Source organism: Talpa europaea (genome assembly GCF_964194135.1).
Source record: "Talpa europaea genome assembly, chromosome: 16".
In the NCBI taxonomy this organism is placed as follows: Eukaryota; Metazoa; Chordata; class Mammalia; order Eulipotyphla; family Talpidae; genus Talpa; species Talpa europaea.
In genome coordinates this window covers 8,403,496-8,431,118 of record NC_140084.1, presented here as the reverse complement: position 1 = coordinate 8,431,118, position 27,623 = coordinate 8,403,496, and the positions used below count along the sequence as shown (strand labels likewise).

The 27,623-nt window shown below is 41.4% G+C and overlaps 1 protein-coding gene across 1 annotated transcript in view; it reads right to left on the bottom strand.

The window, feature by feature from the left end:
* Positions 1-27,623, bottom strand: part of WWP2 (WW domain containing E3 ubiquitin protein ligase 2) — a gene marked incomplete at its 3' end in the record, with an annotated part of 120,720 nt that overhangs the window by 36,030 nt on the left and 57,067 nt on the right. Inside the window, exons 6-7 of the mRNA XM_084257197.1 lie at positions 15,243-15,370; positions 2,287-2,497 (exon numbers count right to left, since the gene is read on the bottom strand). Coding sequence (XP_084113323.1) covers positions 2,287-2,497; positions 15,243-15,370 — 339 coding nt within the window. The remainder of the gene's footprint in view (positions 1-2,286; positions 2,498-15,242; positions 15,371-27,623) is intronic.

Here is a 27,623-nt window from a genome sequence, read left to right as displayed (position 1 = left end):
CAAGGAAGGCTTTGGCGGTAGGAAGGGCCATATCATATGGAGCTTTTAGACCTTGCTCAGGATTTGAGAATTTATCCTTAAAAACAACAGGAAGTCACTGCAGCCTTGTAAGTGGTGACCAGTCATGCTCAGGACTTTTTTTATAAAGGATCAAAGAGGTCCCCTGGATACTGAAGTCAAGATACAGGAATAGAGGAATAACTCATTTAGTCTGTATCTGGTGAACATGTAAACATGCTAGGGTGCATTTGGAGGTCTCTGAACTGGAAGAGTCACTGCAGAGAGTGTGCCCTTTCTGGCTTGCCATCAGAGAGTGCTGAACTGAGGGCCTACCATCCTCACAGTCCTACACCCAGCAGCATAGCTGCCACTTAGACAGCTAACACTCTCCAAGCCCTCAGAAAGCCCGCAAGGCACCAGCATGCCCCGTTGTCTTAGGGATGGGCACCTGGAGGCTGGTTTGGACTGGAAAACTGGGACCCAGCCACTATTTCTGGGCTCGGCATACATGTTCAAATGGGCAGCAGTGGTCTCCCCAGACCCACACACCAGGCTCATTATGTTCTAAATGCTTTAAGGAATAGCTGCTGTTCAAACTACCTGGGAAAAGTGTTGCAGTCTCTGGTGGGTGGGGGTAGCAATTGGCTTCCCTGAGCTGCTCCTTCAGCCAGACTTAGAATAAAGAGGGTTTTCAGGGCCTGGAGTTTTCCAGCTGCCTGGAAACAGGAAGAGCCCAATCCCAGGGAACAGTAACCCTCACACACACCCTACATAAAGACACGTTGAGCCATTAGCCCTAATTGCCTGTGACTGACACGGGAGTGAAGTCGGCCTTCCAGGCATTTGCTCAGTGGAAAGAAAACAAACAGCTCACGGGGGACACAAGCGGCCATTTTCCCTCCTTTCTGCCAAAACCATTCTGCTCTGTTCCCCCCAAATTATAGCATACAGATTTGAAATTATAAACCAAACAAAGATCTTTCGAGTATTCCTTACCGCATATGAAAGGGAAAAGAAATCTCTGTAGGGAGGAGTTGGACAAAAGCAACTAGTTATTAATCTTTTCGCAAAGTCAAAAATATTCCCTATTCTCTCCAGGTTTGAGGTGCTGAGGACTATTCACAATGCTTTTCATTTGTTCCTCATACTTTATTAAGAAATATGAGTCAAGAAGTGTGCAAATGCTAAGAACGCAAGACGTGTGTGGCAAAAATCGCCGATTTCAGATTAAGGATTTTTGTTTCAGCAAATGGGTTTTCAACATGGTTTAAGAGCAATACACTATATTATATATCAAACATCCTTCCCTTTCTTGTATGAATTAGGGGAGCTCAGAGGACCCACAAACCAGCACCATCACTGGCCAGACCCCAGGGCTATGGCAACATGGACATTGGTTTCTTCAGTACCAAAGTGACAAAGAGGATGGACATCAGGACCACAGTGGAATCAGCCCTGACTATGACTTGTAGTTACCAAGATAAGAATTCATTTTCCAGTTCAGAACCATTCCCTTTCTTTCTGGCCACTCCATAACTACTCCAAAAATATTCACCAGGATTAACATCTGCCGAAAATACCATTCACTACACCATCTTATTTCTCTGGGGAAATAGGAATGATTATTATGCACACCTTACCGAGATGGTAAGTCACTGAGCCAATGTCACATGGGAGTAGCGTTGCAGATTCAAACCTAGATCAATTTAATTCCCAGGTCCACGTTCCTAATCTCTACTCACTAGTAAAAGTTGAATCTCCTTTTGGCTGACTGGTGCCAGCTTATCATCCAAGGTTTTTAGCATCAAATTTAATTCTGAACCAGAAGGTGTCAAGAACACTAGTAGCCCATGTTAACATCACGTCAGCTACAGGAAAAACGTACAATGAGACTCAGAGCCTAAAGTCCTCCAGAGGCCGCTAACATAAAATTCAAGAGAGAAAAACTATTTTCTAGGCAGGATCTAGGTGAACACCTTCCAACAGTTTCAGGAGGCAAAATGAGCTCCTTGTTCCATTAAAAGCCATGCTCTTTGAATCGAGTTGTTCATTTCCAGTCACAGTATAAGGTAGCATTGATTCAGCTCACAGATGATTTAGATTCTTTTAAGATTTATGTAGAACAAGCAGTTCTTCCACACCTCCCTCACTCCTGTGCATGGCAGCCTCCCCAGAAACTACCAGCCACTAGGTAATAAATAATCACGTTGTTTCTGCCCTGGTGAAGGAGCCTCGGTCTTGGGGGGGTTGGGGGGAGAGTACTGTTCTGGGACAGAGGCTACTCACCCAGAAGGCAAGGCATCAGGGGCCTGGACAGCTGTGGGGGGCTGCTGGGTGCCTGAAGTGCTGGGCACCTCTCCTTCAGCTGGTGTGGTCAGAGCAGGGAGAGAGGCTACAGTGGGGTTTGGGGTCACACTTGTTGCTGCGGCAGGCAGGGATGTCACACCAACAACAGAGGGTTCTTCGGGATCGGTGGCTGCAGTGGGATCGTCATTCACTGAAAATACAGAAATCACAGTTTAGAGATCAACTATAACTTGTGTTGACATTTGCTAAGTTTTTCCCTTAATGGAACAGCCCAGTAGCTACAATGTTATCATGCACGCATCTGGTGACAGCTAAGTTTGACAAAACTGAACTGTGGGAGTTACAGCAAGTCAGTAATGGCCTGCTCAGAGAAAATTGGGATGTGGATCTGAAGTAAGTATGTGAAATATTACCTCTTTTTATGACTTTATTACATTTTTAAAACATACTATAGTTCCATGTATTGCAATAAAAGAGTATCAGGATTGATGAGGATAACAGGGAAATGTGTCCATGTTAAAGGGAACAGGGTCAGGTTTATGGGGTCATATGCATTTCTTTAAACTTGTCACTTGTCTGCTAGGCACAAACAGCACCTTCCTTCCAAAACCTCCATATACACAGAGGCAGAAAATTTTCAATAATGCCCTGTTCTTTTAAAGACTGAAGCTCAAAGAAAGGAGCAAGGATTAACACTCTCAATGAAGAAATGGGGACCTGGGCCTCCCTGGTGGCGCAGCGGTTGAGCGCTGGGTTGCGAGGCTGGTTCGATCCCCAGCTGCTCCCCGGCCACCGGAGGAGGGTCCCACATGGCGAGCAGACCTCTCCTGCCGCCCGCTGCTCCCCTCAGCAGTGTACTTCGGTCCTTCTGCCTGCTCTGCTCCCCGCTCTGGCTCTGGTGAATTCTCTCACCCTCCCACGCTTCTGACTGTACCCAGTGCATGTATAAACCAAACAAACAAACAAATAATAAATAAATAAGACATGCCTCTAGAAAATTAAAAAAAAAAAAAAGAAAGAAAAAATGGGGACCTGTCACTAAGGTAGTCATAGAGAGACAGAGTGAAATGTGCTGGTTCCTGAGTCTCCTTAACTTCTCCATTCATTTTTCTTTTAATCATTTTTTTTTAAAGATTTATTTTATTTATACAAGTGCCGGGGTATAGGCCAGATGCGCAGGAGGGTGAGAGGATTCACCAGAGACAGAGCAGGGAACAGAACAGGTAGACTGACAAAACACACTACTGAGGGGAGCAGCGGGCGAGACAGGAGAGGTCTGCTGCACCATGTGGGATTCTCGCCAGCCAGCAGGGGTGGAATCCACGCTTCAGAGGCTGCGAACAGCCTCACAGTGCAGCACTCAACTGCCTGCGCCACCTAGGAGGCCCCTCCAGTCATTCTTTTGATGGTAACTCATGTTCACAAGGACCCTAAGGCACTATGATATCCTATCACTCAAAAAGGGATCAAACAAGGCTTCAAAGAATTAATAATTCTTTGAAAACTGATAAATAAGCCCATGCCGAGAATTTTCTACATATGTGATTGCAAATGTGGGCTTTTATACTAGAATTCTATGGGAAATTCCTTAGCATCATTTTACCTCATCTTCCTAATTCACAAATTATTTTCTGCAGTTTGCCTTACAAATGGCAATCCAGGTTATTCCTGAACATTTTAAGTCATTATACTGTTGAACAGATGTACAGGCTAGGAAGATATTTTTTTCTGATTTAATCTGGATTCCACTGGCTACTCTCAGTCCCAAAGCCTGACCTCCCCACACAATACAAACTGAGTAACTGGTCATCCTGTTGTGCTTCTCTTTTCCAGTAACAAGACCTCCTATTTCTTTAATGTTTCTAGGCCACTCCCTTCTGACCACCTGTCTGCCCTTTTCTACAGCCTCTCCTAAATAATGTGAGGAACTGAACATACTAAGTCAGATACCATCAGACCTGCAGAGCCAGATTTCCAGTATAAAAGATGTTCGTTAACATTTGCAGAATACCAGGATGTGCAGGCAAAGTACAAAGCATTTTGGGTTACTTCATTTCAGCCTCACATACACGAGTTAGAGACAATGAATAACCTCCCATTTCACAAAGGAGGAAAGTGAGGCTCAAAGAGGTTGACTAGTAAGGTTACTACAGGACTTAATCCACACCCCTGCCATCTGTTTACAGCACTTGAACCCCTACTCACTATGCCCTACTTCTCCCTCTCTGTAGCTCCAAGGATGCAAACCAAGATAATGACTCCAAGCAACCACTTAAGCCAACTGGCTAAAATGACATTGGCGATCAGGGGAAACAAAGCTACATGATATGATGCCAGGTTCATTCTTGAAAAAAGAGAGGAGGTAGAACTATCTATGATGAATTCATTTGCTTTCTCTCCAGGACATGAAATACTGACTGACACACAGATTAAATTAGCTATTCAATAAATGGCTACATCTTGTTACTTGATGTCTCCCCAACATAAATGTATTTATGTTCCTTTCTATGTCAGTTGTGTTAGAACACAACAGATGGCAATTCTATTTATGAAAATCTATAAATTTTACTCAATTCCAATAAAAAAGCCATCGTGACTTTTCTGATAGCTAAATAATTTATAAGAAAAACTAAATACATAAGAATAGCCATGAAAATTCTCAAGCCAAGTGTTATATGTATATCTAAGTGGGAGCTACTTTTCTAAAATATCAAAACATATTATAAAGCTACAGCAATAAAAACAATATGACACTGGTAAATGAATAGCAGATGTCAAATAGGCAAGGAAATTCAGAAACAGAATTAACTACACATAGGAATTTAGTATGTCACAAAGGTAGCATTTTAAATGACTCCAGAAACAGATAATTTACTTAACAGTGCTGTAACAACTATGGAGTACAATGGGTGGGAGGAGGGGGGAGAGGGCGGTGCGGGAATGGAGTTATATCCCTACCTCACTTCTTGTATCAAAATTAATTCCAGATGGGTCAGAAACTTTGACATTAAAAAAATGAAAGTAAAAAGGAAGTAAAGAAAACAAAGGAGAATATTTTTATAACCTCAAAGTAGAAAAGACTTTTTAATATATCATACAAAATCTAGACATCATAAAAGATTTTAAAAGTTTTTATACAAACTTTGTGCTAGGCTCACTAAAAGGAGGGGGGGGAAGTCTAATAACTAGAATCAAAAATGAAAGAGAAGTTACAACAGAAACTCAGAAATACAAAAGATCATAAGAGACTACTATAAATATCTTTATGAACAAATTGGAAAATCTGGAAGTAATGGACAAGTTCTTAGAAGCATACAACTTTCCAAGGCTGATTCAAGAAGAAATCAAAAACATGAACAGAGCAATTAACAAGTAAGGAAATTGAAACTTTAATCAAAAGTCTCCCAAAAAATAAAAGCCCAGGGCCAGAAGGTTTTACTAATGAGTTCTACCAAACCTTGAAAGAAGAACTAATACCTAGCCTCAAACGCTTCCAAAAAATTGAGGAAGAGTGAATGCTCCCAAACACATTTTATGAGGTCACTGTTACTCTGTTAACAAAACCAGACAAGAATATCATATAAAAAGAAAACTACAGACCAATATCCCTGATGAACATAGATGGAAAAATCCTCAACAAAATCTTAGCAAACCAAATTCAACAATATGCTAAAAGAATTATACATCATGACCAAGAGGGATTTATTCCAGGGATGCAAGGATGGTTCAACAAATGCAAATCAATCACTATAATTCACCACATCAATAATGGAAAGATAAAAGAGACCATATCGATAGATACAGAGAAAGTATTTGACAAGATTCAGCATTCACTTAAGATAAAAACACTAAGTATGATGGGGATAGAAGGAACATACCTCAATATAATAAAGGCCATATATGACAAACCCACAGCTAGCAACATATTCAATGGAGAGAAAATGAAAGGTTTTTCTCTAAGATCAGGTAGACAACAGGAACATCCACTTTCACAACTGTTCAATACAGTATTGAAATCCTAGTTAGAGCAATTAGGTAAAAGAGAGAGAGAAAAGGAATCCAAATGAAAAAAATATTCAACATCACTTATCATCAAGGAAATGTAACTAAACTCAAAATGAAAGAATATCTTACACCAGTAAGAATGATTCATTTCAAAAAAACAGAAATAACAAATATTGATGAGGGTCTGAAAAAAAAGAAACCCTTGTTCACTGTTGTTGGGAATGTAGACTGATCTAGCTCTGATGGAAAACAATGTGGAGGTACCTTAAAATATTAAAGATAGTTCTAGCACATGATGCAGCAAGTCCACTCCTAGGTATCTACCCAAAGAATGCAAAATATTAATTTGAAGGGATATATGCACTCTCATTGCAGCACTATTTACAGTAGCCAAGTTATGAAAAGAGTATCAGTGTCCAATGACAGACCAGTGGATTAAGAAGATGTGGTATAGTGGAATACTACTCAGCTATACAAGTTATACAGTTATACTCAGCTATACCATTATTTGCAATAACATGGATGAAACTGGAGGGGATCATGCTAAGTGAAATGAGCCAGAAGGAGAAAGATAAATGCTGGATGACTTCACTCATATGTGGCATAGAGAGAAACAAAACAAAGGGCTTGACAAAACTAAACCAAAATAAATGCTGGAAATACAACTGCTAAATTGCGGCTATTAGAGAAGGTGGGTGGATGGAAGTAGGAACAAAGTGGGGGTGGGGTTCCTATGATCTAGGGTAAAGAAATATGGGTGCTTTGGTGGTGGATATGGTGTGGCAACAAACATCAAGGCATTATAAGCCTATTCCTGTAAATCATAAACAGCACTGTAAACCATGTTACCTCAAGAAGTGGGGAAAAAACTGTTTTAAATTTAAATGGCAACAAAACAAAACAAAAAACCAAAGGCAGAGTGAAAAGAAAAAATAACAAACTGGGAGAAAAATTACTAACTCAAATTACAGAACAATGGCCAATTTCTTTAACAAGAAAAGAAACTCTACAAATGAATAAGAAAAAGACAAAAAGCATGAACCGTTGCTTTACAGTAAAAGAAAGACAAATTTCCCCTAAACATATTAAAAGATGCTCAATCTCTATGAGGCCAGAAATGCGACTTCATACTATAATGAAATGCCATTTTTTAACCTATCAGATTGGCAAAAGTGAAAATATTTCATTATACACTGAGAAGAGTGTAAGAAAAACTGGCATTTTCACATATTGCTGGTAGGAGTAGAAATTGACAGAACCTCTAAGGAGGACAGCTGGGCAATATGAAAACTTTGAAAGCAATCGTTGGGAGGTAAGGGGCAGGGAGAGGGAATGGATTAGGGTGCAGAGAAGAAGGTGGCTGGCTCCATAGATGAAATTAAAATGGTAATGAGTTGGTAACAGTTGAAACTGGGTAATGTGTTCATATAATATTCTTTTTATTTTTGTAGACAGCTAGTGATTGGGCACACATGGAGTATGTACTTCCATCAGCAGGCACACAATGTCTGCTGTCTCTCTTTTCTCATGTTAGTAGTCAATGATGACTATTGCCTATTAATTCACTCACTGGGTGGGTATGGCAAAATAGTAATATTCTAGTTCTCTCATACCTATAAAAATAAAATTTCCCAGGCCTCCCTGGTGGTGCAGCGGTTGAGCACTGGACTGCGAAGCTGCCCGCAGCCTCTGCAGCACCGGTTCAATCCCCGGCCGCCGGAGAGGTTCCCACATGGTACACTGACCTCTCCTGTTGCGCCCGCTGCTCCCCTCAGCAGTGTACTTCGTCAGTCTACCTGTTCTGCTCCCAGCTCTGGCTCTGGTGAATTCTCTCACCCTCCTGCGCTTCTGTACCCAGTGCTTGTATAAATAAATAAATAAATCTTTTAAAAATAAATAAATATAAAATTTCCCTTATCAACTATTTGGTTATCCCAAGATTCAGTTTATTAAAAAAAAAAAAAAAAGCAGCCTAAATCTTTCCTTTTATTTATCAATTTTCAGAACAATGAGTTAATTTCCTTGTATCCTCCAAAAAGAGCACAATAAAATTTTGTCTTATTTAAAGTTCATTATGAAAGTTTGGGGTTATACGTATTTAAAATATTTCTATCTTTTTAAATATCTTTTTTAATGTAAATATTTGGATGAAGTTTTTGTTTGTTGTAATATATTCATTTGCCACACCAACCACTGTTTCAGAATTCTCCTTTTAAAACAAGTTGCAAGATAGTATACCTCCCCCACCAAGTTTTCCCTAATATTACTACCTTACTTAAGTATGGCACATTTGCCAAAGCTAAAAAACTGACATCAGAAACATCAGTACTATTCATTAAACGTCACGCTTTATTTGGATTTCACCAGATTTGCCACTAATGTCCTTTTACTGTTTCAATATCCAACCCAGGATCCTACATTGCCTTTAGCAAGTTCACATTCATTAGCTCATTTATCCTCCCAATAGCCCCACTAAGAAGATAATATTCTTCCCATTTGACTGAAGATAAAACTGAGTCTCACAGAGGTAGTACTCAGAGGGGCCATGAAGCAGAACTAGTACTAAAATCCAGACATCAGTTGGGAGAGGACATGAGGATGGCTACCTAGCTTTCCTGAATGGGGAGAAAGGCTGCTATGAAGGTGGGAGGGTAAATGGGGTAAGTGGGTAAAATGGCAGTTGAAGTAGCTGGTTCCTGCAACGGTGGGTGTTTCACAAGGTTCCCCTGTGGTGCTGGTTAAACATTCTAACTCTATGAATCAGATATTCATTCAGGACGAAGACATACTCTACTCACAGTTAGCCAAAAAAAAAAAAAAATCAGGAATAGGAAATTCTTTTTCTTAATCCTAGACATGCTGCCAGCACACTGAGCGTTCCAAGATCTTTAGGTGTGTGTGGTGGGGAACAGGCTGGAACACACACACATCTTTTCAGCCCCCACACCAGGCCATGTAGAAGGTGATCGCCAACAATGAAGCTCTTTAAAACTGAAGATCGGCTCGTGACATAGGATGCACAGGAAAGCAGTCAATATCGCTCATCCATGAACACAAGCAATGTACTCCTAATGCAACCTACAGATCACTTGGCTACTCCCTAGTTAGCATGACACAGAGTAGGTGAGGGTTATATAAAGAAAAACAATTATATTAGATGGAAAAAAAGAAGAAAAACTTCTAGAGGGACAAAGTCACCAGATGTTACCTGATGGGAAAGTTAAATTCCTTCCTGGCCAATATACGATTCACACAATTTCTATTTAAGTTCTGCCACATCGCTAAGAATTCAAAGTCTGAAATTTGTTTTGAAAATGTACAAACTATCAAAGAATATCATGCACAAAAAGCTGAAAGGCAGGACTGGGCCTTCCAGACATTAGAAAAACATACCATAACACATCAAAAATCAAAATCACATGGGACTGGCTCAAAACTGGGAATCAATAAACGGAATGATTAAAGATTCCAAAAATGAATTCTCACTGCACATAACAATGTGAAGAGTGATAAACACTAAGTTAAAACCACAGTGAGAAAAATTATTTCATGTTTCTAGGGTAACAGGGCTCTAATATAGAAGGAAAAGTTCACTTAGACCCTGATTCTCATTATATTTACATATATATATTTATATATATGTTTATATATTATATAGTTCATATATATATTTATATATATATATACACACACACCTTTATAAGTCCCATGAAAATGAAAGGAAACTAGAATGGAGTTTTTCATTCCACCTGAAAAAAGAAAATCTTTGCACTATTGAAGCAAAGGTGAAATTACACATTTTGTTTTTAATACTCAGACACAATTATTTTTTTAAACTTCTTTTCTACAAAAGTCAGAGAGATAAAGTATAAAACAATGATGTAGAGGAAAACTTATAATCAAAACTTATATCACAGATAAAACATGTACCCAGATACCCACTAGGATGGCTAATATCATAAAAAATTACAAGTGCTAATGCTCATATCAGCATTATTTACAATAGGTAGGGCACAGACACAGCCTAAACATCCATGGACAGATGACTGCATCAAGAAGATATGGTATATTCACACCACGGAGTATGATATAGCCATAAAAAAGGATGAAATGCAGATATTTTCAACAAAATGGAGGGAAGTTGAGAATTAGGTGCAGTAAAGTTAATCAGAACAATAAAAACAAATAGTGAATAATTTACACAGCAATTTGATAACATGAAACACTTTCAAAAACTAGTAGACATTAAGTGAATGAGGGCTCTGAGGTTAAGAGGAAGGGGTGGGAAGGGATAAAGAGGTGGTATAAGGGATGGTGAGGGGGAGGGAAACACAGCAAAATAAAAAGGGTTGGCAAGGATATGGAAAAATTTGAACCCTCATTCATTGCTGGTGGGAATAGAAAACAGTATAGCTGCTCTGGAGAAACAGTTCGAGGGTCCCTCAAAAAATTAAACATGGAATTACCATACAACCCATCACCTCCACTCATGGGTATATACTCAAAAGAATTAAAAGCAGGGACTCAAACAGATAGTGGCACACCCATGTGCAACTATTCACAAAAGCCAAAAGGTGGACACACCCAAATGCCTAACAACAAACAGACAGATAAAATGTGTATACATGGGAAAAGTGAAGTAAGTCAGAGACAAAAGCACAAAATATTGCACTAATAACAGGAGGTTCCTGGCATGAGAAAGTTCACAGAGACATAAAGCAGACTAGAGGTTACCAGGGGCTGGGGCTAGGGGATGGAAGAGAAGAGGATGTCACTGCTTAAATGGCAGTTTCAGGCTGGGAAGATGAGAGAGCTGTGGAAATGGATAGTGGTGTAGCCGCACAACTTGGTAAATGAACTTAATGCCATTGCATTAAACACTTAAGGATGGCTTAAACTGTATTATAGTATGCTTTATTATGTTAAATTATGATGTGTATGTTTTATCACAACTTGAACCAAAACTTGTACCTAGAATACATGAACCTCCAAAATAAAACCTCCAACTCTTCCAAGGGACGAGTAATCCAACACTATGAAAAAAGCCACACAAGGAAAGAAATAATCAGTAACTAATAATTGAAAAGATGCAATGGGGTTAAACAATGAGGTGGCACTTAATACCTGTTAGTAAAATGATAAACTAGTATCAACAAGGAAAACTGCAGGAAAAAATTAGCCTCATGTGACACTTGACAAAAAGCTTACATTGCTTTTGAACATACGATTGCTCAGTCCTTCTGGAAAGCAATCTGGTGATAAACACACTTTTAAAACTCATATGCTTTAGCTTCATTTGAAAAAAAGAACTTTATTTTTAAAAAAAGAGTTTCACTGAAAAAGCAAAACTGTGTCCAAAGCTGTTTACATTAGAAATATGTTGTACAACAGGGAAAATACACACAAGAATTGAGGAAGAATTCAATGAATTTCGGCATATTAATTATGAAACAGATGAGGCCACTAAAAAGTAAATAAGAACACATTGATAGATGGAAGTTGTATAGAAAGTAACTAAATGAAAAAAAACTGTGGATTACATGTTATAATCCACATAATCACTACATAATTATAACTGCATGACATTAATCATGAAAAATCAAAACTAGCCTTGAGAGCTCACTATGTCCCAGGCATTGTGCCAGGCACTCTACATGTTTTATATAATTTATCCCTTGTAACAACTCTATAAAATAAATACTCTTGTACTAGAGTTTTATTAATGAGAAAACGAAAGCCCAGCAAGTCACTGGGCCTGTACGATACACAGAGGATCAGGATCTGACCACAGTCAGGATCTGACCAACCTGTGAATGGAAATCATATTTAAGGGAGGAATGAGAGTCATAACTTTTTTGGATAAGGTTTTCAATAAAAAATTAGAAAGTAAATCATTGCACACCAGCCTCCACGAAGTGCTGTGCTGTTAGTCTAGTTCTCAATTACACCACATCTAAAAGTTAAAAAAGTTATATTTATATAGACAGGCTGCCATTACCTTTCATTTTGTAAAAATGGATACTCTACAGTTGTGACAACATGAAAAAAAAAAAAAAAACACCTGGAACTCAGCTTCATTTTTACCTCAGATGTCTTTTTCATGCTAACTGCAGAGCACAGCCAAAAAGGTTTGCTAAATTAATCTATGCGTCTGTGGAAACATTTCCTGGAGGCCCAGCTCACTACCTCCTCTACCTTGGGACTGGTCCTCACGGTTCTACCAGCAGCTCATTAAGGATGGAGATGTCCTCACTCACATCCTCAAGTGCCCTTCTAGTCTTGCTTCTGAAAAAGGGGGGCTCTGTCTACTACCCAAAGGAAAGGCGAGATGTTTCTGCACCCCTGCATAGACAGTGCAGAGTCGATGAAGAATAGGCTGTCTGAGAGGAAAAGTGAACAAGCAGCACAGCAAAAGGAGACATACCAGATGGAGGCCAATGCTTTAGTGTTTCCACAAGCAAAATCCCTCAAGTGCAAAAAAAAAAAAAAAAAAAATCCCTCAAATGCAACTACTATCCTTCCCAAGTTGGGCTTTGGGAACAGTTTGGGTATCCAGATATACTACCAGAAACATTTCTAAGTCAGTTTGGGGTTAGGGACACATGGCTTTGTGCAGCACCAGCCTCATCTGCTGAAACATAATGTCCCTGTAGAGAACACTATACAAAGGCGCCTAAAAATAAATACAGGGGAAACAGATCTTTGTAAATGTTCAAGGTGATTCAAAGACATTACCATGTAAAACCAGTTTACCAATAGTTCTTATAAGAAAGCTGAGATGGCTGAAGGAAACCAGCACCACCATAACATAGGTCCCTGAAAAAGAGTGGTCAGTTGTGTGGCTGTGGCCTCTAAGAAATGATTGTTCCCAAAGGCTGGTTCACCTTCCCTATTTGAAAAATGCTGCCTCCTCCCTCTAAAAAGCCACTAATTTTTCTAAGAAAAGTAGGTTCACTGGCACTCATGGAGTTGCACACGTTTTTCTGTCACACAGTCCACAACTGCCACCTTGCTGTCCCCTTCATAGAGATGAAAAACCCAGACAAATTCTGACTGGATGTCACAGCACTTGGATATGTGGCTGGCATGGGTGTGCCAGGCGAGTGGAGGTAGCGACCTCTCATCCACTTCACCTCCAGCAACTCCAAGTCCTCAAGGCTCAGGGAAAATTGGCTGACTCAATTCCTTCAGTCAGGACCCAAACTCCAGGGAGGACTGCCATCACACACACAGTGAGCCGGTCAGGGGCCAAGAGACCCCTTGCTATCATCATTGTCACAGACAATAGTATAACTAAACACCTCAGTTAGTATAACTAAACACCTCAATAGTATAACTAAACACCTTAGAATGGCTCTGCAGCCCTTGTTTGGTACTTCCAGAGAACTGAAAATCCAAACTGATTCTTTCCACTCGATAGTTCTGTCACACAAAGGGCAGTAGCAATGCCTGCACAAGGCTTCTGTGAAAAGTTCTGCAGCTCTGGATTTCTGGTCCTTCATGCCACAGCTCTATGATCACCATTAGCTACAAAATTATTTCACTGTCACTTGACCAATTCAGACAGCTCCATGTCCCTTATATACAGTTTATCAAAGCAAACATCCATGTCCCTCCCCAACAACCCCAAATTAAGACAAATTACCAAGTGATTAGCAGTCACTAGATATTGATAATCAAGAAGTTTAGAAAAACAAAATTTTTTTCCTTTAAAAATCAAACAAAAACTGGGGCCTCCCCTGTTGGCGCAGCGTTTGAGCACTGGGCTGCAAAGCTGCCCGCAGCCTCTGCAGCACCGGTTCCATCCCTGGCTGCCGGTGAGGGTCCCACGTGGCGTGCAGACCTCTCCTGCCGCCCGCTGCTCCCCTCAGCAATGTATTTCATCAGTCTGCCTGTTCTGTTCCCTGCTCTGATGAATCCTCTCACCCTCCCCCCTTCTGACTATACCCAGTGCTTGTATAAATAAATAAATAAATCTTAAAAAAAAATAAAAATAAAAATCAACACTGTCCCAAAGAGACAGCATGACAAAAAACAATTTGTTTTGAAATAAGACGTTTGCTGCCCGTTGATGGGGAAGCAGAGTCAAATGCAGCAAAGTTCCATGTTGATGTCGGAGAGCTGGCCATCATCTCTAGAGGGGACAGACACACTCAAGAGAACGACCACAGTGTGTGCCCTAACTTTGCCCTAATCAGCATCCCAACCTGCTCACCAGTGTTGCCATCTTCTCTAACCTCATTCTTAGTATCAATACTTAGTCTTCTTTCCCCAAGTCTGAATTAAGAAAATAGATCTCTCTGGTAGTGCAAGGGGTTAAGACGCAACCTATGAAGCTATCCACAACCTCTGCAGCACGAGTTTGATCCCCAGCTGGCCAGGGAGCAACCCACATGGAGCAGCAGACCTCTCCTGTCTCTCCTGCTGCTCCCCTCAGCAGTGTCGTTTGGTCAATCTGCCTGTTCTGTTCCCCACTCTGTCTCTGGTGAATCCTCTCACCCCCTGCGCCTCTGGCCTGTACCCCAGCTCTTGTATGCATAAATAAATAAATATATCTTTAAAATAAATGAATGAATGAATGAATGAATGAATGAATAAAACAAAAGATTTGTCATATGTAAATAATATCTTCTCCCAAATGGAATTCAATGTTGATAAGAAATGAATAGAAAAATCAATACTTTTTATTCTGTGTGAAGGAATATTTCAGAAGAGTGCAAAATGGAGAACGACATTGGCTCTACAGAATATACCAGAGATGAAAGAACATGGGCCCAGGGAAAGACAGGTGGACATAAATTCATTTTGGTATTGGATTCTTCTCTCACCCACCCTACATCCTGACATAGCAAGCAAGGTCCTGACTCCAAATGAGAACAAGTTAGAGGCCACGGCATCAGTCCAGGCTGCCATTCTGGGCTGTCACTCACCTGTGCCATTGGCCAAGCCACTATGGCTTGGGTTCTTGATGGGCTGGCGGTGCCGGTTGCTGGTACCTGGGCTTTGCTCGCTGCTTCCTGTGGTTGTTCTGGCTGAACCACCTGAATGTCTGTGAGTCCTGGGGGTTCAAAGTATAAAGCAGACAGATATAAAAAACTGAAAAAATAAGAAATGATACCACCTGAGCCACCACATTCCCTCGCTATTTATTTGTAATAAGACGTTCATTAGCCCCTCTAGTCTTTTACTCAATGGAAGCTGACTCCACACAGAGAGGCCCAGGTAAGCTTTCTTCCTGGTCAAAGCCCAAAAGGCAACTTTGTGCAAACTTTTCCATTTGAAGTAAACAAATTCAGTTAATTGCCCCACATCTGAAATAACTGGCAAAATATCCTGTGCCCATCACACTATTTTTCTTGGGCTCAAATGTAAGAAATAAACAAAATCACTGAACAGGCTACAGATGAAATATTTCTCCTGTTAGGCAAAAAGAGCCCAAAAATTTATCCAAATCCCTTTCTCTAGAACTAGAAAGTTTCTTCCTTGGGAAGAGAAGACAAGTGGCATTAAGCCACCTTGGTCAATGCCTACATTGACATGTTTTATCTAAAAAAGATGACTGAGAGATTCATCCAACTAAATGAGGAATGTGCAGGAAGGGATGTAGATCACAAAGAAGATGGTGAGATCTAGCAGCAGAGAACCTATTTGACATCTGCAGGGAACCTGAGGAAATAGGCAGTAGGCCTTCTCAAGGTCCTCTCATAGCCTGACTTCATTTGCTCAGTGAAAATGTCTAAGCAGCCCTGCCTTTCAGTTCAACTGTTTTGTCACAGGAGATCATTATATTATTTAGTATTACTATTACTTTTCAATAATGAGATGATTTAAATGTTACTCAGCGGAGAATGATCATGTCAACACATGTAGAGAAAACATTTCACTAGACACAGCATCACTTATGATAAAAACTCTTAACAAAATGGGAATGGAGGGAATGCATCTAAACATAATAAAGGCTATATATCACAAATCTACAATCAATCTCAAAAGCAATAATGAAAAACTGCAGGGCCTCCCCGGTGGCGCAGCGGTTGAGCGCTGGGTTGCGAAGCTGTCCGTGGCCTCTGCAGCGCCGGTTCGATCCCCAGCTGCTCCCCGGCCACCAGAGGAGGGTCCCACATGGCGCGCAGATCTCGCCTGCCGCCTGCTGCTCCCCTCAGCAGTGTACTTCGGTCCTTCTGCCTGCTCTGCTCCCGGCTCTGGCTCTGGTGAATTCTCTCACCCTCCCGCACTTCTGACTGTACCCAGTGCATGTATAAGCAAAACAAACAAATAAATAAATAAAACATGCCTCTATAAAAAAAAAAAATTTAAAAAAAAATAGAAAAACTGCAAGCTTTTCTTTTAAGATCAGGAGGAACAAGGTAAGGGTGACCACTATCACCACTTTCATTTTACTTAGTATTAGATGTCTTAGCCAGAACAATTTCACAACAAGAAATAAAAGGAATTCAAATTTGAAAAGAAAGTATCATTAGTTGCAGAGAATCTGATAATATATAGAAAACCCAAAGACTATCAAAAAAAAAAAAAACCTTTTAGAAACAATAAATGAGGGGCCTCCCCAGTGGCGCAGCAGGTTGAGAACTGAGCTGTGAAGCTGTCCACAGCCTCTGCAGCACAGGTTCCATTCCCAGCCAGCCAAGGAAAAGCCCACATGGCATGGCAGACCTCTCCTGCCTTGCCCGCTGCTCCCCTCAGCCCCTCAGCAGCGTCTTCGGTCCGTCTGCCTGTTCTGCTCCCCGCTTTGTCTCTGGTGAATTTTCTCACCCTCCCGCGCCTCTGACCTGTAGCCCAGTTCTTGTATAAATAAATATATCTTAAATAAATAAATCAATAAATGAGCACAGTAAAGTGGCAGGCTACAAAATACACAAAAATCTGTTGCATTTCTACATGCAAATAAGAAGAAAAAGTAATTAAGCAAACAACCTCATTTACAGTCACATCAAAAAGAATTAACATCCAGGAATAAATATAACAAAGAAGGTGAAAGATCTATACAATAAAAACTGTAAAGCACTGTTAACATATACAGAATAAGACAAAAAGAGATGGAGAGATACCCCATGTTTATGGATGGAGAGAATTAATGTAGTCAAAATGACCACATTACAAAAGTAATATACACAGTTTCAATGAAATCTCTATCAAAATTCCAATGGTATCTTTCAAGGAAAAAAAAACTTAATATATACATATATGAAAACACAAAAGACCCCAAATTGCTAAAGCAATTTTGGAAAAAAGGAAAAATGGAGGCATCACATTACCCAATTTCAAATTATATTATAAAGCAACAGTAATTAGAACAGTCTGGTAGAATAAAAATAGACAATCGAACCAAATCAAGAGTCCAAAAATAAATCCATATGTATACTGACATATTGTAACACTGGAGCCAAGAACACACAATGGAGAAAGGAAAATCTCTTCAGCCAAATGGTGTTGGGAAAACTGGATAGCCACGTGTAGACGGAACTGGGTCACTCTCTACACAAAAGTAAACTCCATACACAAAAGTAAATTTAAATATAGCCAAGGATATAGTTTCTTTTATGGCAGGTGATGCTGAAATGTATCACCTGCCTGCAAATAACAGAACTCAAAGCAGAATTCAAGGCAGCATGCATTCAGGTGGAGGCTTCCCAGGTCAGCCACACTCCTCATTGGGAATATATAGATTCCTATACTAGTCTCCTGAGAGAGGCATGTACCCTCCTGTTCTTCGGAAAGTCTTTGTGCCCGCCTCCCCACTCCTAGACACTCCTGACTCTTCGGGAAAGTCTAGGCATCTGTCTGGTGTTCACCAGGTCTAAGTAACTTATTCAAAACAGTTTCAGGACTTTCCTAAATGTTTACTGCAAGGTAAGGTAAACTGATGATAGTTTCCCAAGCTTCCCAGAAATGTGACTATGCCCTGCAAGACCAGACCTCATGCAGACTAAGGACTCTTCCAACAGATTCTCACCTCAGTCCTTAATCAAATAACTTTCAGCCAGCCTGACTAATGATTTACATATAAAAATACAAGCAATAATAATCTAAGTGAAAAGAAAAGCTCTGAGAAAGCATGAATAACACCACACTTGAAAAATGGGCAAAGCATATGAAGATAAATCAGAAGGCAAAAATACAATGGCAAAAATACATGTTACCAGTCTCTGTGTGATGCACAACCCATATACACAGGTGAATTAGCAAGTCAAAAGGGTTTAACATGGGGGAGAGAGGAAGAGAGAGAGATAGACAGATAGATAGACAGACACCACCCTCTCCTGACAGAGAAACAGAGATACAGAGAAAATCTATACTATGACACCACATGACATGGGAGGTAAGAGTACCATATACAGCAGGTGTGTATGTGTAATCTCATTTTTTTACAGTGCCTATGTGTAATCTCATTTAACATGGCAATCCTGGAAGAAGCTTACCATTATTGTGCCCATTTTAAAGATAATAAAATACAGAACAGTGCTGTAGAAAGTAAGCAATAGGGCAAAGGCTAAGGACTCCTCCAACAGATTCTCACTTCAGTCCTTAAATCAAATAACTTCCAGCCAGCCTGACTAAAGATTTTCATATAAAAATACAAGCAATAATAATCTAAGTGAAAAGAAAAGCTCTGAGAAAGCATGAATAACACCACATTTGATGATAAATGTGAAGATAAATTCAGTGGCTTAGGGTCAAGAGACCATGCTCTCTGGGTGGAGGTTGGCAAGCCTGGGCTTAAGCTGAATTCTTCATGGACTATACTTCCACTGGTCTTAGCCAATGTGACATTATGACCTCTAGTAGAAAGTTCCCTAGCTGGGGGACTCCACCCCTACTCTTCTAGTGAGACACCCAGGTTCAGTGTATTAGGACAGATCTTCACACAGCAATGCTAGAAAACTCCTAGGCAACTGTGAAGTGTCCCCACAACTGCCTTCTCCAGCACAAGCAAAATGGGCATAAGCCAAAATGTTAACAGTGACTTTCTTTGGGTGTTGGGGAAATGGATGCCTTCAGCATTTCCTGTTTTGCTTATCCAGAAGTTTCTACTTCATTGAGCTTGTACACATTTCAGTAAGGAAAAAAAGCCCACAATTTTTCAAAAAGAAAGAAGTTTTTATTGGGCCAAAATTTCAACAGCATAAAGAAGAAGAAATGTACCAAGCTCTGGTGTCTTTTGTACTATAATACTGCATGGCAGTTAAATATGGAGAGAAAGAGCCCAACTAAGCTGTGGAAATAAAGATTTAATTTGGACTCTCTTTTTCCATCTTATTTTTCCCTGAGCTAATTTCATAAATCAAAACCTGTCAACCACACCTCAGTCAAGAAAAATATTTCAAAGTCCCCACTTCATGGGAAGAAATGTCAGTACTGAGCATTTTACCGCAATTCCTCATCGAAAGCAGAACAAGTACAGACTCGTTCCAAAGGGAAAACAGCCACGGATCTGTGTATATGTGTTGAGGGAAGAGAGTTTGAGAGACAAAATTGGTTAATAGAAGGTTGATTTCAGCCAAGAATCCCCTTAAAAGGGAAAGAAAGCCTCTCTGATCGGGTACTCACAGCCCACAGCAGAGGGCTGGATCCTCAAGGAGCAGTAGGCGTGTGGACAGCACAGAAAATGCGGCATCTGTCCTGTTACCCGCACGGACTCTAAGCAGCTGGGACAATTCCCAATGGTCCAGGTTCCCTGTCCCTCTGCAAAGCAACTGGGCATGACAACAGGGTGGGTCGCCTTCCTCTCCTGGCTCCTCCTTCCCTTCCCCGAAAGGGCATGCGGTCAGAGTTGAGAGAGAATACTTTCAGAAATGTTTAACCACTAATGATAGCAGCTCACCCTGAATAGCAGGCTGGAGCAGAGCCGGGGTTAGCCAGTAAACCAGGGGCAGCTGGGACCACTTTTCATGAATTGCCGCCTCCCTGCCCATGGCCCACCGCCACCCCACTATCTCCCACCACACGCACACACACACCACACACCACCCTTCCTCCAGATTCACTCACATACACTACACACACCCCCTTTCCCTAGATTCTCACACACACACACACCCTGCCTCCTCCCCCCCAGATTCTCCCCTTGCCCTAAATCTGGAGTTCCCACTTTTTTCCTCTTGTATTACCTTTAAAATAAGACTCTTAGAAGGAAGAGAAAGCCTCACCGTTTGAGGAAAATCTTCTCTTCAGCAGTTTCCTCTCTTGGAGGACTCACTCAACCCTTAAAAGATGGGATTGTGTCGTGATTAAAAGCTGGCCTGGATGCTGAAACCACATACCATAAGCCAAAATAGTACAAAAGTGGGGGTGATGGGTGGAGAAGAGCTGGGCCCCACCACAAACAGCCCTGGCTTCAGCCCTGCCAATGACTTCAACCTTGGCCTGGTCCCGCCACCAATTGGGGAGTTGGAGGGTGGGAGGTTGGGCGAAAGGGAGAGGAGAGATACAGGCCCCATGACCGTCAGAAGAAGGCAGATAGATCATCTGTGCCGGTAGGGCCAACTCCACAGATGGTTTCAAGTCACTTAGGTACACAGATTCAGCTCTCTTTACAGCACATCCACTTGGAATGCTGTTGCGTCCTTTCCTAAGTTCCTCCCTTAGAAACTGAGGCCTCCCTATGAAAGCCAATCAAGGTTGGGACCCTGGGATTCTCTCCGCAATCTGATGCTAGTAAGACCCTCCAGACAGGGCATTCCAGTTTGTTGTTCACAGTGCTGGCCACAGTCCTTCCTTGGCTACATCCTGAGGCCATAGCCTTGGGCGCCTGGCACATCTAGTCTGGCCATTCATATGCAATTGTTATTTACTGAGCACTAGACCCTGTTCTTACAACAAAACAAAAAGAATCCCTGACCTCAAGGAGCTTACATTAGTGGCAGGGCAGTGAGTATTAATTCTGCGCAGACACATATTTGCATCACACCTGACAATGCCAGTGTTTCAGAGTCAGTTGGGGGGGGGGGTGGAGGGGGGTGGGGGGGGAAGGTCTGGCTGATGACTGGGCCTCATCACCCAGCACAGGCAGCAGTTTATGTGGGGGTAATTAAATGCAACAAAACTTTCTTTGTTTTAAAAAAGGAAGCCAGTTTTGCCAAAGATAACGTAAGTGAAAGCAAAATGAAGTGATGGAGCACAAGCCAGACCACAAAATTTTTTGCTAAATAAAAAGTGGAATCAAAAATCGATGGTGGCTCAGTTTTGAGATCCATTAAGTCTAGCATATGCTTTGTGTGGAAAGTGATTTTAAAAAGTGGTTGGTGGCTTTACCAGAATTCAAAACTCTTGCTCTCCATAAACACTGTCAAGAAAATGAAAACATAATTCATAGACTGGAAAAAAATAATTACCAAACATTTATCTAATAATCAACTTAGATCCAGAATGTATTTTAAAACTGGAGAGGGAGGAGAAGAGGAAAAAACAGCAAAAACTCAGTGATCAGAAGAAAACAATATAAAAGGTAATCAACATTGTAACACACTTTATCAGAGAAGATCTGTAGATGGCAAGTAAGCACATGCAAAGATGTTTGACAGGCCTCCCTGGTGGTGCAGGGGTTAAAGACACATCCAAACTACTGCCAGCCACTGCAGCATGAGTTCCACCCCAGGCCGGCCAGGGAGCTACCCACATGGTGGAGCAGACCTCTCCTGTCTTGCAGTGTATTTCACTACATCTGCCTGTTCTGTTCCTCACTCTCTTGGGTGAATCTTCTCACAACCCCCCACCTCTGGCTTACACCCCAGTTCTTGTATGCATAATAAATCTTAAAAAAAAAAAAGATGTTTGACATCACAAAAGCAATTAAACCATGATGTACTGTTACACACCTATTAGAATAGACAAAGTGAAAAAACAAAACCAAAAAAAATGTCAAGGAGCCCAACAAAGTACAGCCACTTTGGAAGGCAGTTTCTTACAAAGTTAAACATGCATTTTAGCAGACAAAGCACAACCCAACTTCTATGGAGTCAGAGAAGTGAAGACAAATGTTAACATAAAACCTGAAGGCAAATGATTGCAGTGATTTTATTACTAACTTCCCAAACTGCAAACAATGCAAAGTCTCTCAAATGGTGAATGAACAGACTATGGTACATCCATACAGTGGAGTATTACTCAGCAAATAAAAGAAACTACTGTTACTTGCAGTAACATCAATGAATCTCAAATTCATTATGCTTACTGAACACAATGTCCAGAGTGCAGGGAGGCCACAGAGTGCACCATTCCATTTTCTTAACATTCAGAAAGAGGCAAATTATAAGGAAAGCATACAGATCAGTGTTTGTCAGCAGCTGGGGGTAAAAGGAAGGGCAGACTCTTCACTCTGAGTTAGATAAAACTTTATTTTGATTATGGTGGTAGTTACCAGACTAAAGGCTTTTGTCAAAACCCACAGAACTGCACATTACAAGGGTGAATGTTATGTACACTACACCTCAACCAACCTAATTTAATCATTTTAGAAAGCAATTTGTGTGTTTCAGCAACTGCAGAAAGTATCCATTCCATTAAAAAAAAAGTGAGCAAAAGTTTTAAAAGGAAACCAAAAACAAGAGGGCTAATGGGAGTGGGTTTTAAGCACTATTTGGGACTCTGCAAAGAATGTGCAGCAATAAATGTGGGGACTCTTCAAAGGCTGGGGACTTATCTCTTCCAACTGTCAAGAAGTTGTCGGTAACCAGACACCAAGTTCCCAGCATAATTTTCAATCTTGCTAAAAGAGGCCCAGAACAAAAAGGGAGGTTCTTGACCTGGGATTCAGGTTTGTTGATATTTGAGCTCAACTGAAGAGAAGTTTCAGGGTATAACTGGTAGTGAGCTTTTCTCTATTCAAAAAGCAACAACAAAATCCGCTGCAGAAGTTAAAATTACCTAATAAACTTAAAATACCTCATGTTCCCAGCCAGGGAATCGATGTTTGCCTGGGAGGACTAGAGCCCAGAGGGTGGCACCTCCTTGTGCTTAGAGCTGGGCATTGTCTTTTAATAGCAGCATGGAAACAAAACTGAGTGAGGCTGGGCCTGTTTCCAGAAAGACAGAGTTGGGTGGGGGTGGGGGGGGAGCAGTTTGAGTGGGGAGAAAGAAAAAAAGGCACTTAAAATAGAAGTGTGGAAGAAGAAAGGGAAGCAGTGGTGGGAAAAGAAACCCTTTCTCCATTCAGAGAGGCATCAATAAGCACACTTACTCTAACCTACGTCCACCTCATTCAAGTATGGACTAGGGAGGAAAAGAAAAAAAAAAACAAAAAACCAAAAAACAGAGTGGGAGAGAAAAGGGAGAGGTAAGAAGGGAAAGGCACAATTAGAGTTAAAATGAGATCTTTCTAGGCCTTTCCAGGGTAATTTACGCTCCTCTCCATGCCCTGCCTCTAGGCTGCCAGCCTCAGAAATGACAGGAAAGGTAAAAATAAAAATGCTGCCAGGTCCACTCTACCTTACAGAAAGACGAAATGACTTACTTTTGCCCAAACTGCTGGAGTTCAGAGCCTGGTGGCAACTTTATTGGCCTCAAAACTTCATCTTTAGAGAGAATGTGCAATCAATTTTGACTCATCTAGTCTAATTCCAGGTTGGATGTTGGGCTCGACTGAAAAGAAAGCCCCAGCACCCTCTCAAACTTGAGAGAGAGCTCAGGTTCAGAGGGAGGTGTTTGCTGTCCCATTCTACCCCCTCTTGAGGCTCCTAAATCTTGGACGGCAGCTCTTGATTCATCTGTCCTGTGGTCTGAGAGGGTCTGACCTGAGTTGCAAGGGCATTTGTGTGACATGACACATCTCAAAGACAGGAAGTCAGCAGGAGTGAGGTAAGCTCCAAAGAGTATATTCAAGAGACTGGCCTCAAAATGGCCCTCTAAGGGGCGGAGCAACATGGCGGCGAGGAGACGCTGCGAGTAAGATCTCCCATTAAAAAAAGTTAATAGGGAGGAAAAGCGGCAGGTCCCAGTGAGAACTGGGACAGGGAAGATAAACGGACGACTCCAGCAAACTACCTGAAGAAGAAAGTTGCCATAAAAGAGGACCAGAAGGGAGGAAAGCGCAGAACCCTGCTCCCCTCCCCCACCCACAGAGTCGGCACTCTCCGACCAGCAGAGAGGAGGGAAACAACACACTAAAATGACCAACAAGAACACACTACGCAGCAAGCGGGACTGTGAGTGGAAAGGAACTATTGCAGCCACCACACCCCGTGAACGGGAGCTGCGGAGAACCCTGCAGGATTCGCCGCAGCGGTGAGTGAATGGCTCCGGGCGCCATTAGAGAAGAACAAAGAGACTCTGGAGGAGACCTGCACTCAGCCCCGGGCCGGCCGGTAAGCTTGTGTGGAAAAGCGGCGCGCTTGGCGCGCTTGAAAAGCAAACGCGGATCAGGATCACGGCTGCCCAGGTCCCCCGCGCCTGCGACCTAGGCTTGCGGGGAGATGCACGGAGGCCCTCAATGGGGTGAAAGTCCCTCACTGAGTAAGCAGGAACCAGGCGCCCAGGCACGGGAGCAGGTGCAAAAGGCGCCATTCCCGCGCCACTGAACTGGGCTACAGCTCGCGTCCTGGACCTGAGGGCTTTGAACTGAGACCCGGGGCACGAAATTCGGGGCACGGGTTCTCCACGACGGTGGGGCACAAGGCAGACACAGCACCCCAAAGCCGCTGAGGTTTACCCTGCCATTCCCGCTCTGTTCCCTGTCCCACAGGGTGGGGGGAGGCGAAAAACAGCCCCCCCAAGGACAATAGGAGAGATCTCTGGCGCCACCTAGCGACCAGGGAAAAAAAGTCACTAACACCCCATAGAACAGGGAAATTTCTTAAGACTGCTTGAAAAGGGCAGAAGGCTCCCGGAGGAGACAGTGGCCAGCTGGGAAGTTAGCCCACTCCAGGCCCCTTCCGACCAGCAGTCTGAGCCCACAGAGGGAACAGGCACCCACGGCCGGGGCAGACCGGGTGCGCAGAAGAGTGTGCCTGAGACCGGAAGCGCAGGGACTGAGTCCCGCGTCGCCATTTTAGAACAGGGACATTTCTTCAGTAAAGACTGCCTGAAACCAGCAGAAAGCTCCCTCAGAAGCCAGAGATGGCTCCTGGAGGAGCCAGAGGGGAGCGGAGAAGTTCACCCAAGATGCCGGCCAGTCCAAGCAACACAGTGTCCCAATGCATACGACAAATTAGAAAACAGACAGTAGGGAGTAGAAGAACCACACGCAACCTAACAACTCCTCAGGAAAAAAGCACACCACAAAAAGAAAAACAGATTACAACGACAGTAACTTGGAAGAACTTCTGAGACTTCCAGAAAGAGAATTTAAAATTGCTGTGATTAAAAAACTGACAGAAGTAATAAAGGAAAACAATGATATGAGAAAAATAATCAACGATCAGAAGAATGAAGTTGAGTCCATAAAGAGGGAAGCAAAAGAAACACAGGAGATCAAAGAATTAATGGAGGAACTAAAGAACTCTGGGAAAAGCAATGAAAGCAGAATAGATGAAATGGAAGAACGAATAAGTACTCTTGAAGACACAGAAATAAAAAGAACCAAAACAGAAAAGGAAAGAGAAGTACAAAGGAAAAAGAACGAAGAAAGACTTCGGGAACTATCTGACTCCATGAGAAAAGGAAATATAAGAGTTATAGGAATTCCAGAAGGAGAGGAGAGAGATGTAGGAACAGAGAAAATATTCCAGGAGATAACTGAAGAGAACTTCCCAAATGTGAAGAAGGAGCTGAAAATTGATATACAAGAAGCAAGAAGAACACCAAACTTCCACGACGAAAGGAAAAATACAGCAAGACACATAATAGTAAAGCTCCCAAGAATCCAGGACAAGGAAAAAATAATGAAGCTGCAAGAGGGAAGAAACAGATAACATTCAAAGGAAAACCAATCAGGCTGACATCGGACTTCTCTGAAGAAACACTACGGGCAAGGAGAGAGTGGAGGGACATAGTCAACAGACTCCAAGAAAACAGATGCCAACCAAGAATACTCTATCCCGCAAAGCTCTCCTTCCTCTATGAAGAAAGAATAAGGACCTTCCCAGACAAACAGAAACTCTGGAATTTCATTAAGACTAAACCCACACTCCAAAAAATACTACAAGGAATCCTAAAGCCAGAACCTCAGAGGGACGAATAACAACGAAAGAAGGCAAAAAAAAAAAAAAAGTTATTAAAAGAATAAATAAATAAAATCAAAGGAAAGACAAACACAATGGCAAATACAGATGCTAACATATCCATATTAACTCTAAATGTAAATGGACTAAACTCTTCAATAAAAAGACACAGAGTTGCAGCCTGGATTAAGAAACAAAACCCAACCTTTTGCTATCTCCAGGAAACACATTTAGCTACAAAAGATAAAAATAGGCTCAAAGTTAAAGGATGGAAAACAATCCTACAAGCAAATGGACCAAAAAAGAAAGCAGGAACAGCTATACTTATATCAGATAAAACAGACTTCAAACTCAAAAAAATAAAAAGAGACCCCAATGGTCATTACATTATGATCAAGGGGACAATACTTCAAGAAGAAATAACACTCATTAACATATACTCACCAAACGAAGGAGCACCAAAATATATCAGACAACTGTTGTCCTCTCTGAAAACAGACATCAGAGAAAACACATACGTAGTGGGAGACTTCAACACACCACTATCAACAATGGATAGATCAACAAGACAAAAAATAAGTAAAGAAACTAAAGCTCTAAATAAGGACCTAGAGCATTTGGGCTTAACAGACATCTATAGAACACTAAACCCCCCAAAAATGGAGTACACATTTTTCTCAAGTGCACACGGATCATTCTCCAGGATTGATCACATACTGGGGCACAAGACAAACATCAACAGATACACCAAGATTGAAATCATACCAACCATCTTTTCTGACCATGAAGGCATCAAACTAGAAATAAACCATAAAAGAAGGCAAGGAACTTTCCTACCTCATGGAGATTAAAAACCACACTACTGGAAGACCATTGGACTAATGAGGAGATCAAAGAAGAAATTAAAAAATTCTTTGAATTGAATGACAAGGAGGACACCAATATCCTAAATGTATGGGATGCAGCAAAAGCAGTAATAAGAGGAAAATATATAGCAATAGAAGCTCACATCAAGAAAGAAGAAAGAACTCAAAGAAACAACCTGATCTCGAAGCTCAAAGATCTAGAAAAAGAACAACAAAAAAAACCCAAAACCAGTAGAAGAAAAGAAATAATAAAAACCAAAACAGAAATAAATGAAATTGAAACTAAAAATACAATCCAAAAGATCAATGAAACCAAGAGCTGGTTCTTTGA